Raw genomic sequence first — 13,124 nt, forward strand, 5'->3', positions numbered from 1 at the left:
TGTCTCTTTTTAAAAATAAATGTACATCTATTTTATCTAGTGTCTGGATCTTTACAGATTGCCTTTTGTTTGTGCTTGTAGTAGAACGAGTCAGAGAACAGTTGAAACTCTTACTGGAAAACAAGAGTGGTTTGGTGCAAACAGGAGAACTGATAATAGTGCTCGATGGTTTGGTGCTTGAACCAGAATCTCACACAAACCACACTTCACTAGTAACCAGTAAGTTAAATTATGGAAAATTAATATATATATATATATATATATATATATATATATATATATATATATATATATATATATATATATATATATATATATATATATATATATATATATATTTCTTTTTTTATCCCAAAATCTAATTTTATTTCTTACTGTTTAGTAGAAGTCCAGCAAAATGGTGATGCTTTACATGAAAACAGAGAAACATCTGCAAGAACCACTTCCAGGTCAGATTTTTCACCACGCTAAAATGTAATTTAACATAATTTAGAGTGTATTGACAGAAATCTTACTGTGTTTGTGTAAGATGCATAGAACTTGTCATGGTTAATTGTAGCTATTTGTCAAGTTGCTAGAACACTCCCTGATTGCACAATTGAAAACATGAGCATGCGACTGAGAGTCACCCCAGCACCTTGTCAGTTAGCTATGACAAGTTAATCAAACCTAATTGAACACTGGTAATATTCTGGTCATCAAGTTGAATTTCAACATTTTGCTAGAAAGTTTCAGATTAAGAGATGTAGACCCTGTTCACATGTGTTACTGAAAAAATACCTGTATTTTAATGGTTCATGTATTTTATACGTACAGGTATTTTAATTTAACTGGAGAGGTATATCTACTTGGTGGTACTCAAGTGCTGATATAATAAAAATGCCCTTTTAAACATTTGAATCATCTGCAATAATTTGCAACAATAGTTTAACTTTCATGCACCAAACCAGATCGTTTTTGTCCTCCAAGTGACATGTTTTGTTGCAGAGTCCATACAGAACTAGCGTGGGGTTTCTGCTGCATTGTCACGTATAGTACATTTTATCCCAGACACAGGCCCTAACCTTGACTCTAATTCTCAATACATTGGAATTCTTATTGGGGTAAAAAAAAACCCCCAACATTCACATAATATAGATTTTTTTGAAGTTCTGGAGCATGTTAACAGAGATGTGTGATTGCATTTCCCAGATAAATCCTTCTGGGGAGGTTGGTAGTGGGGGATATATTAAAAAATTTACAGCTATCTGTCTAAAGAGGGCAATTCAGATATACTGTAGTTGTGCAAATGGTAGCTGGGGGCATCCCAATTCTTGCTTTAATGATTGTTGGTAGAATTTCATCTATGTTCATGGTGCTTTTCACAGAACAGGGTTGATGAGACCTTGTCTTATGGAGCTTATAAATATGAATAAAAATGGGAGAGTAAAAACAGATGCATTGAATGGAGATAAGAGTAAATTGGGAAGAATTACACATATTTCGCCTTGTTCACTGTAGATCATTGTTATTAGGGATTACAAAAATACGCGTAACAAATCTTTAAAAGTTCACTTTTTACAAGATATGTGTGTGATGTTTCCAACAGTACAGACAATCAGACACCATCAAGCTCTGTAGTACAAGTCTCATTCCCTATACATGCAGTTAATGGAGACAGTGGAGACAGCACACCATCTCCTCCTCCTATTGTGGCCAGACCCAAAAATACACCAGCACCAAAACCACTTACAAGTGAGCCCGACAGCAACCTTGGTAAGAAAATATAATCCATTCTTTTAAAAAGAACAGAAATTATCAGAATAACTTCAATGGATTTTGACTTTGATTAATTAGTGAGATTCAAATAAATGCAAAATGGGAAATATTTCTCTCTGTATGAAAGAGGGATTACAGTTTTTCCTCCTGCTGTACTGAATACCACTTTCAAAAGCTGTTTACCTTTTCCAACAGCTTTTTGGCAAGAAGGTAACACAAGAACTGCACTTGGAATTTGGCAGGGAAAAAGCATGTATTCACAAAGTGACTTGTAGATTCTGAACTTTGGGTGTGCTTAATGTTACATTGTAAAACATGATTTGTTTCTTTACATGCTTTCTTTATTCAGTATAAGCAATCCATTTTAAAGAGAGAATGGAACTTCTACAATTTATATATAAATCACCAGGAGTGACAAAGTTAAACCATAATAGTGCAGATGAATCTGGTTTCTTATGGAACAGGAGAATCTAGGAAAATGTACAAATCATCTTGATAATTTTAGGACATGTAAACTAAATTAATATGTGGACTCTTCCTCTTTGTTAGAAACCTTGAAACCTTCAAAAGCAGTATGGTACTAAATGGGAAAATGTCTTCTATCTTTTGTTTTAATTTCTCTTGTAAAATATATTGCCCTGGAAATATTAGAACTTAGAATAATGTAATGATGAAATATATAATTTTAAGTACATATAATTATATATTATTGTATGTATCTGGAATGTATAAATAAAATTAAAATTTATATATGCACAGTATAACATTAATATACCAAAGCCCAGCAGAATTTCTGAAAAAGTGACAGATAAAGTTATGATACAACATGGTTGACTAGTCTATTAGATTAAAAACACAGATATTCTGAATAACTGTTTTAAAATAGCAAACAAAACAAACAAGAAAAATAAGCTAATAAGAGAAAGTTCTAGGACTATTTTTCCCTTGGAATGTAAATAATCTGAATACATAATTTTTCATTACTATCTAAATACTCTTACCTTTATGCTAGACATTAAGCTTCTCTTTTGACAGCATAGTGGCTATGAGAATGAGATTGTGCCACAGCTAACTTTGTTACTTAATTCTCTGTCAAAATGAGTGAGGATAAATTTAGAATAGCATATATTTATTCAGAAAGATAGAAATTAAACATTATGGGTAAAAGATGAAAAAACCACAAACAGTATGTTTTTCCTTTTGTATTATAGAAATCTGTTGACATGTTAACTACAGTATAGTCAAGATTAAAATGTACCATTGCTAGTGAGTCACTTCAAAGACACACTGAATGGCACTCATGTATAACCAATACGCGCTCTACGTGGGGCTGCCTTTGAGGCTGACATGGAAACTTCAGGTGGTGCAGAATGCGGCGGCCAGGCTCCTTACAGGAGTGAGAAAATATCAACACATCTCTCCAATGCTGGCCGCATTGCATTGGCTGCCCATCTGTTTCTGTGTCAACTTCAAAGTTTTAATGCTTACTTATAAGGCCCTAAAGAGTTTAGGACCTCGATATTTGGCAGAACGCCTCCTCCCACCAAGGTCTACCCGGATTACCCGCGCGAGTCAGGAGGTGAGGCTGAGGAGCCTGACGCCGAGAGAGGCCCGGAAGGAGAAGACACGAAACCGGGCCTTCTCGGCGGTGGCTCCTCGCCTCTAGAACAATCTCCCTCCGGCGATTCGCGCGGCCCCCATGCTGGGCACCTTTGAAACCCAATTAAAAACATGGCTGTTTATTCAGGCCTTCCCTCCAGCCAACTCTTGATTTTTTTCTTACTTTTCCTTTTTATCTTTACTGCTGTTCTTGTTTGATTATTATGTATTTGTCTATGTTTTATTATTTGATTTTATATTTGGAAGCCGCCTAGAGTGGTCCGGTGGGCCAGATAGGCGGGGTATAAATTAAATAAATAAATAAATAAATAAATAAATAAATAAATAAATAAATAAATAAATAAATAAATAAATAAATAAATAAATAAATAAATAAATAAATAAATACTGTTAGTTGTAATCTTTTGCACATTGGGATTAAGCATGACTAAATCATGCAGCTGAAGGCTTGTTGCTCAGCATACTAAATCACACTAGAATCAGTGGGGATTTGGTGAATCAGCTACTTTGTAAGTTCCATTGATGCAAATGAATCTACTCTAGTTGTGACATACTTTAGCATAAATAATGTTGGCAAAACATTTGTAAGATCATTCCACATGGGTAAATAACAGAGCATATGCACAACAGCACCAACAGCTCCTACTCCTAATCATACTAGTTGCAGAAGAAAAAGAAATCTAATGGCATTTTTTTCCATCGTGGTCTCTGTGTGTCATGTATATGGGTCTGTTCCTGCAGTTGCCCTGTAGCACATGTGTGAGAGGGTTGTCCCTCAGTTCTGGTGTGTTTGACACAGTGAGAGCACATAATAGAAAATGTCTTGAGAGTTTTACCCTTTTTCCTAACACTTTTGTTAGCCTTTCTTTCATATTCACCTTCATTTTACATTACTGTATTTGTTTATTTACCCTTTTTTCTTGTCATATCTATTTCTTCTTATTCACACACACCCTGTTGTTTATGCCCTTAGTCTCCATACCTTTTCCTAGCTCACTTTGGCCACAACAAGATCTCTTCGGTATAGTCCCAATGGCTTGCCAAATGGATTGTTCATATTATCCTGTTGACATATCAATTGGCAAAAGAACTGTTGCCATTCTACTAGAGCAACATCCACTACCACTGCATTCCTTAAAGGAATTTCTTTACCAGAATGACGTTAAGATGCTATGTGGTCACAACCATTAACTTTTCCTTTGACGTTACAATTATTCCAGTTCTCTCTGCCATTCTCTAATGGTTCCAGCTGCCTTCTTATGTTCCAAAATTTATCCGTGTAAATTGCTAGTCTGTACCCATAAGTGTGGTGCACAGATACCACATCAAAGAAAAACAGATCACTTACCTATACTGTTTGTTCTTCAAGTAGCTATCTATGTAATCACACAACCTGGCCTTCCCTCCTTCAACACCTGTGGTTGATCACTGCTGAACAGTTGTGTCATCCATACAGTGGTGCCTCATAAGACGATTTTAATTCGTTCCACGAAAATTGTCATCTTGTGAAAAAATTGTCTTGCGAGGTTCCCTATGCATCAGTCTCAAAAAAAAAAAAAGTCTTGCAAAGCATCGGTCTTTAAAAAAAGTCTTGTGAAGCATGGTCATAGAAAAAAGTCTTGCGAGGCACCATAGTGATCGCAAAAACCAATCGTCTTACGGTTTTTTTTGTCCCGCAATGCAATCGTCTAGCGAGGCACCACTGTATTTTGAAATGTGGAACAGTTCTCCCATGCATGTGCTATAGGAAGAGGGCAGTGCTACTACCAGCACTCACTCTCTCTAGAAAGTTGCAAACTTTGTCTTTGTGTAGATGTAGATCCATACAAGAAGATGCACAGGTGACTACTTTGCAAGTAAGCAGCCTGCTTATTTGATGATTGTGGGCTCTAGATAATGTGTAAATCTACTATGGTCACCACTGATGGGAGTGTTAAAGCATAGAATTGATATAGAAGAGAGATGAACACCGAGTGAGATTGAAAAGAGCTATATTTTCTTAGACGTACCTCTACATTTGACTACTTACTGTGTCTAGTACAGTATCAGTACAAAGTATTTATTTTTTCCCTTTAGTTAATTACGAGTCATCTATGATGGAAGCTGATAATCATTCAACCTCTGAAACTCCTATGGATTCTGCAGAAGCATCCTCTCTCTCTGCAGACTGCATTACTACTACAACTATGACAGTGACGACAACAACGACTACTACTACTATTACTGGTAGTACTTTAGAATCTCGTTTAGGAACAGATGCCACTGCTAGTAGCTTTGAAAGTAGTGCATCTACAGCTGGACTTGAAACTGTTGCTCCTACAGATTCTGCATCTTCTAATACACGAAACAATGCAACAACAGAAGCAAAACCAAGGGAATCTTCAAATGTATCTGGGGAAGCTGTAAGACAGCAGCCCAGTAATAACAGCATAGAACCTTTACCCCCTGGGTATGTGAGTGTTGGTTTCATTAAAACTTTGATAACATCCAAATAAGACATGTAAAAATAAAGATTTTATTTTTTATCCATGGGGTGCAAATTTGGTGCTTGTAAACACCTCTTGTGTTGCTTGAGGATGCCTCCTGTGGTGCCCACCAGGTTCCTCATGCTTCCAGATTTTTACAGTTAAAAAATCATTTATTTTCAAAACTAGCTAAATGACTTGCCGCTAGTGCCATCTTTATATCCAGGAATCTAGAAGTAAGCTGCAGGGGCATTCTTAGAAGAAAAGGTAGTTAGTCCAGTGCTTTCTTTAGTGCATACTCAGTTTCCCAGAAAAGAGAGAGAGAGAAAGAAGAGAAAAAGAAAGAAAAAGGGAAGGGTAAGTGGGGAGCCAGACAATTAAAGAGTGTCTTGAAAGGTTGCACAGGGATGTGGTGGCGCTGCAGGCTAAACCACAGAAGCCTGTGCTGCAGGGTCAGAAGACCAAGCAGTCGTAAGATCGAATCCACGCAATGGAGCGAGCTCCTGTCGCTTGTCCCAGCTCGCGCCAGCCTAGCGGTTTGAAAGCATGCAAATGCAAGTAGATCAATAGGGACCACCTCGGTGGGAAGGTAACAGCATTCCGTGTCTAAGTCACACTGGCCATGTGACCACGGAAGATTGTCTTCGGATAAAAAAAACCCGCTGGCTCTGTGGCTTGGAAACAGGGATGAGCACCGCCCCCTAGAGTCAAACACGACTGGACAAATATTGTCAAGGGGAACCTTTACCTTTTTACCTTAAAGGTTGCAGAAGATGAGGAACAATTTGTTTGGGGGATGAAGTATTAGTGGTTTTGTATGTTTTGGTATGGTTTTTATGTTTTTCCTAGGCTAGGAATCTGGTTGGTTGGGTTTTGTCTGAGATTGTCTAATGCAGTGTGTCATGTGCATTAGGTTTGTGCATTTTTGTGTTCCATGTTTTTGCCTGTTTTTGTGGGTTCTCTGGAGTGTCATTGTGCATTTCACATTTTGTATTTCTCTGAGCATCATCAGTTTGCATTTTGTGAAATGAGTATTTTGTTATCTTTTGTGAGGCAAATAGGTGATATGATTGCAACTAAATCACTCTATGGCTTGGAAACAGGGATGAGCACCGCCCCCTAGAGTCAAACACGACTGGACAAAAATTGTCAAGGGGAACCGTTACCTTTACCTTTTAAATCACTGCCCTATACTTTTTCTTGGTTAAATTACTTGTTTCTGAGCCTTATCAGTTTATCTTCTGTAAAGAGCGTTGGAACTGAAAGCTGTAGGACTGAATGTGTAGTTTTTGCTTTTGGAATGTTGTTCCTACTAAGTTCTTGTTTTAGCATCACCAGTTTGCCTTCTAGATAACAAGTGTTTTACTCACCTTGCTAGGCATTTTGTGAATGAGCAAGTACTACCCCGTGGTGGCCATTTTACAATTACCATGACATTCCCAGTATTTTAAATATGTACAGCCCCCCCACCCAAAAAAGTTAGGGAATCAAACTGCATAATTTCATTTAATTGAAACATACTACTCATTGGGTTGGATCTGCACTCAAAACTTCTCATTGATTTCAATAGGAATTAAGTTAAATTCATGGCTTATTTTTTCTTTTTTAAAATTAATTGAGGTTAGTTCAGTTAACTTAGGGCTCTTTTAGACCACTTTATTAAAATCCTCTTTGTTCCACTTTGTTATTGAATATTTTGGAATTTGCTTGGATTTACTAGGGTTTGTATCTACAATCTGATTGAAGCAAAGGTGCTAAGAAAGAATTGCTGCTGGCTTCTCTCTTCTGTGCAATCAGGATCTAGTGGAAAGGTGTGACAGCAGAGGTGTCTCTGGGTCTTCAGTCATGAATCACGAGCGACCCAAAACATTTGGAGGGGGGAAAGGGCTAAGTGGAGGAAAAAGGAAGAGAGATAGTATGAAATGCCATGCATTGAAACCAGGATTTGTTTGAGAAGGGAAGTGATTCTACTATAGAGCCTGCTGCTTTTGCTATAGGTGGATTGCTGCTTTAGGTTCAGACCTTGATGCTTCTGCTTCCTGTTTCTGCTGTTGCTGTTTTCTATATCTAAAACTTTCTCCCACCTGTGTCTGAGATCTCCTGAATACATTTTGTTTTTGGAGGCGGCAATTTATGTCAGCATTGTCCTATAATACTCAATTGGACACTTCCCTTTCATCATCTGCCTCATTTTCAAGGCACTCTTTCACTTTTAGGTTCAGTGGCCCTCCATATCTTCCCCAGTAATTTCCTTCACTTCCTCCAATCTCCCCCACTGTAGAGGATATAGTAAGTACTGTAGCACTACACCAATTTGTGTTATGATTTGTAATCGATGAAGAATAGGATCCAAATGCTCCATCTAGAATATCCCTAAGTTTCAGTTCAACCCCTTATGTATGAAACATCAAGTTGGTATTCTGGTTTGACCAAAACCTGGGCAGTGCTGTGCCAATGATTGCAGACTCTCCTCAGTGTAGGGACAACTATGTCAAAGGACTGTAGGCATCAGTGGAGGAGGGAAGTAAAGAGAGGGTTAAACTTGCTCTTCTCCGTGACTTGCTTCTCTCTTCTCTAGAAGCCTTTCCTGTGACCAACCGTCAATGTTCATGAATTGCATTATATAATTTTTTTGGTTCAATTTTCTAAGTGAGCCATCAGAGACTGTATAACATTCCCTTTAGTTTCTTAATTTGTCTTTCCTAATTTGTTTGTTTGATAGTTATCCTCTTAAGAGGACCCAATTGACACCTGTGTTTCTACTTAATTAAAATTGCTTGGTGCAGATAAAGTTTTAGCGTGAAATAAAATTTTTATGAAATAAAAATTTACAAAAACTTAGTGTTTCTCCTTTCACAAATTTCTATTTTGTTATCATTTTTAGCATAAGAATGGCACACAGAATTAGTGAACCTCTTACAATTTATTAATCTGTATGTGACAGCAGAAGACAAGTCTGTTTTCCGTTAATGGTGTTTGCCTTGATTTTTGTTTTAAAGATGGGAACAAAGAAAAGATCCTCATGGTAGAACCTATTATGTTGATCACAACACAAGAACAACAACTTGGGAGAGGCCTCAGCCTTTACCACCAGGGTAATAATTTCTGTATAAATATGTCATTTAAGAATGCAAATGCACAGACAGGACATTGGTTTTGGTGCGGAGGTTTTTGAACTTTTCTGTAAAATTCCTTTAGAAAATTAATATTGCCTTAAAGGTAGAAAATTAATACAGTATTGCTTTAACTTCTTAAGTAGAATTTTAAAAAATATTTCATTAACAACTTTCTAAATTTAAAATTATAGTTTTATTTTAAAATATCATGGATTTGACGCTTAATAAAGCTAACTTCAGAAAGTTCACATCAGTTTTACTTACCCTTCTTCCTGTGCAGAAGAGTCAGAGGATTCTTCAGAAAAGAATTGCCCCAAAGAGGTCTGAAACAACAACTTTGAATGATTGTTCCATACTTCTTAACTCTATCCCATATTGTTCAGGAGATACCACAATTTTTCATAGAATAATTGAGTTGGAAGGAGCCTATAAGGCCTTTGAGTTCATTGCCCTGCTAAGTGCAGGAATCTAAATCGAATTATATCGGAAAAGATCGCTATCCAGTTTCTTCTTGAATGCTTCCACTTTGGAGTGCTGACCACAGGGGCTTCTGTTGGGGGCAAGTCATAGGGAATTTCTGTTGCCTTAAGTTAACATATTTGGGGATCCAAAGTGAGAGCAAGTGATAATATTATAATACTATCTCCCACAATGGTATCTGTGTGCCAACTACTGTGATTTAGCACTCACTGGCATTGGTATTAGAGCGCATAGCAAAACTAGAGTTGGATAATAATTTTGAAATTACAGGACATGTCTTTAGAAGACACAGTTTTTGCCTTCATGCATGATTTGTTGTGTGTTACAGTAAATTGCTGTAGTATATTGCACACTGTGAGAATATTGTCCCTCGCTCCCACTTAACAGCCCTTCTAGTTCAAGGATTGCAGTGGTTCTTTCCTTGGAGAAGAAATGCATTAGAGGTATTAATGCGTGGCCACCAGTGTGCGTTGAGTTTCAGCCCTGATGAGCGTATAATCTAAAAATTGTTGCTCTGCACGGTACTGGGAAGCTATACATTCATGTAAGTTAGGCTTAGTTATATTGGGTCTGTGGCCTTACTTTTCAAAGGCTGATTGGTTCTAAGCAATTAAATTACCTTTGCTTCAGTGCTTTTATTTTACTTCAGTGCTTTTTGGCCTATTTTTTCATGTTAGTGGACATTTTTATCAGTCCACTTCAGTATATGCTTATAGCATTCCATGCGTAAGACTTCTTTTAAACAAATTCTTCCTGTATTGAGATAAGGAAATTGCTTGGTATTTATCTTCAGTGTAACTGCCACTGACTCCAGAAGTTGCAGACATTCAAAACCAGCTGTACTAATATGTTGTTACTGCAGGGAGATAGTTGAAGTCACTTTAACATTTTGCAGAATTGACATTGAAACAGATATTTAGGGTCCAGTGTTTTTTTTTTTTTAAAAAAAAAGCTCATTTGATATTTTTATTGTGAAATTACCGTATTTTTCGCTCCATAAGACGCACCTCTCCATAAGATGCACCAAATTTTTAGGAGAAGAAAACAGGAAAAAAATATGTTTTTTCTCCTAAAAATTGGTGAGCCTTATGGAGAGGTCTGTCTTATGGAACACAACCTAGGACCCTTTGGAGGCTCACCCAGACCCCCTGAAGGCCAGAGGGGGCAAAATCACCACCTTCTGGGGCTCTTTTGAGGTTTGGAAAGCTTCAGAAGAGCCCCAGAAGGTGGCAATTTCGCCCCCTCTAGCCTGGTGGGGGGGCAGGGTGAGCCTCCAAAGGGTCCTAGAGTGTGTTCCAGGACTCTTTAGAGACTCACGCTGCCCCCCCCGGGGTCAGAGGGGGCAAAATCGCCACCTTCTGGGGCTCTTTTAAGGCTTGGGAAGCTTCAAAAGAGCCCCAGAAGGTGGCGATTTTGCCCCCCTGGACCCGTGGGGGGGGTGGGGGGAGCATGGCAAGGGTCCAAGGGAGCCTTCCAGACCCTTGCCACACTCCCCCATGGGGCCAGCACGGGCGAATAGCGACCTTCCAGGACCTTTTGAGAAGCTTTCAAGCCTCTCAAAAGGTCCTGGGAGCTGGTGATTTTGCCCCCCCTGGACCCATGGGGGGGTGGGGGAAGCGTGGCAAGGGTCCAAGGGAGCCTTCCAGACCCTTGCCACACTCCCCCACCCCCCCACGGGGCCAGTGCGGGCAAAATAGCGACCTTCCAGGACCTTTTGAGAAGCTTTCCAGCCTCTCAAAAGGTCCTGGGAGCTGGCGATTTCGCCAGGGCTAGCCCCGTGGGGGGGGCAGCCTGGCAAGGGTCCTGGGAGGCTCCCTTGGACCCTTGCCACGCTACTCCCACGGGGCCGGGGGGGTAAAATCGCCAGCTTCTGGGAGTGTTTGGAGGCTCCCCAAGCCTCCAAACACTCCCAGAACCTGGCGATTTCGCTAGGGCTGGCCCCGTGGGGAGGTGGGGGTAGCGTGTCAAGGGTCCTGGGAGGCTCCCTTGGACCCTTGCCACGCTACCCCCACCCCCCACGGGGCCAGGGGGGGTAAAATCGCCAGCTTCTGGGAGTGTTTTGAGGCTTGGGAAGCCTCAAAACACTCCCAGAAACTGGCGATTTTGCCGGTGGGAGGAGCGTCGCAAGGGTCTGAGTGAGCTTCCAGGACCCTTGCAACGTTCCCCCCACCTGGAAGCTGGCGATTTCGCCTGCGCTGGCCCCGTGGGGGGGTGGGGGAGCATCGCAAGGGTCGTGGAAGGCTCCCTCGGACCCTTGCGACGCTCCCCCCCACGGGGCCAGTGGGGGCGAAGTCACCACCTTTGCACCATAAGACGCACAGACTTTCTACCCCCCTTTTGGAGGGGAAAAAAGTGCGTCTTATGGTGCAAAAAATACGGTAGGTCTGTAAGGCTAAAAAGAAACAAAATACTGTATCAGAGTATCCTAAAGGTGTTACTTAGAATCAAGCCCAATTGTTTTGAATGTAGTCTACCTCTAGATAAATGTGTGTAGGATAGTTCCATATATTTACTCTTTTGTTAAGGCAAGAAAGAAAATAGTTGCCAAGTTCATGTTTGTTTCCTAGATGGGAAAGAAGGGTTGATGATCGTGGAAGAGTTTATTATGTGGACCATAACACGCGAACAACAACATGGCAGCGACCAACAATGGAGTCAGTCAGGAACTTTGAACAGTGGCAATCTCAGCGAAACCAGTTACAGGGAGCTATGCAACAGTTCAACCAACGATACTTGTATTCGGTAAATATACAAGTTACAATGTGAATTCTTCCTTTTCCTTTTGTTGAATATTTAATGCATCTTTTAATATACCGCTTGATTGTGACTGAATTCGGACTTCAGGTGAAATCATTGTTTGTTCAGCTAACAAAATATGGCTCGAATGATGTTTAAACATTTGACTATACAGTACTTGATGAACTATATGATTCTGGCTTAATACCCTGGCTTGTTAAGCAGTATTAAATCAGAACTGCATAGTTTTCATGTAGCAGGCAATTCTGGTTCAGTCAAATCCAAATCTTGGCTTTACAAGTATAGGAGGAAAAGGAGGAGTTAAGTAGTAGAAGCTACTTAACTCCTCCTGATTGACAACGGTTTGCATAAAAGTTCATTAGTGGTTTTTACAGAGGTCAGTTTCTATGTGGAATAGGAGTTTGATGAATGAGCTGAAACTACAGTTTAAACCTAATTTGCAAATCATCTTGTGGTACCTGTTGAATATCATTGTTCAATTAAGAAAGTCTGACTCAGATCCCGTAAATTATTGATTCATCACAAAATCAGTATGAAATAGATGAATATCTAGTAGTATTAAAATAGCAAGTTCATTAAATGTGTAGGTAGATATACATAGCAAAACAAATTTGCTTATCTAATCTCTGTAGAAGCTGGTACATGTTATGAACAAGTCTGAATTTTTTGGTGGTTTGGCTTATAGTGGCTATATGAAGATAGCTCTACTGCTGGTAACATATGAAACACCCAAACTCTTTAATCTAGCTAGAAAATCTGAGAAAATTGTCCTAATAGTAATATACCTATTTGTGAAGCATGCCTCGCCCATTTGCAGTAAGCTCTGCATATATGAAAAAAGGAGAGGGTCATTGGTCATGCATACCGTGGTGTCTGTTACCATGGTATCTGTTAGCCACAAGACAGCACACAAACTAGACTGGTTACT

The 13,124-nt window shown here is 39.4% G+C and overlaps 1 protein-coding gene across 4 annotated transcripts in view; it reads left to right on the forward strand.

Moving 5' to 3' along the window:
• Positions 1–13,124, forward strand: part of WWP1 (WW domain containing E3 ubiquitin protein ligase 1) — a 76,007-nt gene that overhangs the window by 45,814 nt on the left and 17,069 nt on the right. The window contains exons 5-10 of one of the 4 annotated variants that reach the window (XM_020804970.3): positions 82–219; positions 383–449; positions 1,589–1,755; positions 5,455–5,827; positions 8,843–8,938; positions 12,007–12,181. In XM_020804970.3, coding sequence (XP_020660629.2) covers positions 82–219; positions 383–449; positions 1,589–1,755; positions 5,455–5,827; positions 8,843–8,938; positions 12,007–12,181 — 1,016 coding nt within the window. The remainder of the gene's footprint in view (positions 1–81; positions 220–382; positions 450–1,588; positions 1,756–5,454; positions 5,828–8,842; positions 8,939–12,006; positions 12,182–13,124) is intronic. The other 3 variants (XM_078393580.1, XM_078393581.1, XM_020804975.3) reach the window with 3 other exon arrangements.

This window comes from Pogona vitticeps, chromosome 4 (genome assembly GCF_051106095.1).
Source record: "Pogona vitticeps strain Pit_001003342236 chromosome 4, PviZW2.1, whole genome shotgun sequence".
Taxonomy (NCBI): domain Eukaryota; kingdom Metazoa; phylum Chordata; class Lepidosauria; order Squamata; family Agamidae; genus Pogona; species Pogona vitticeps.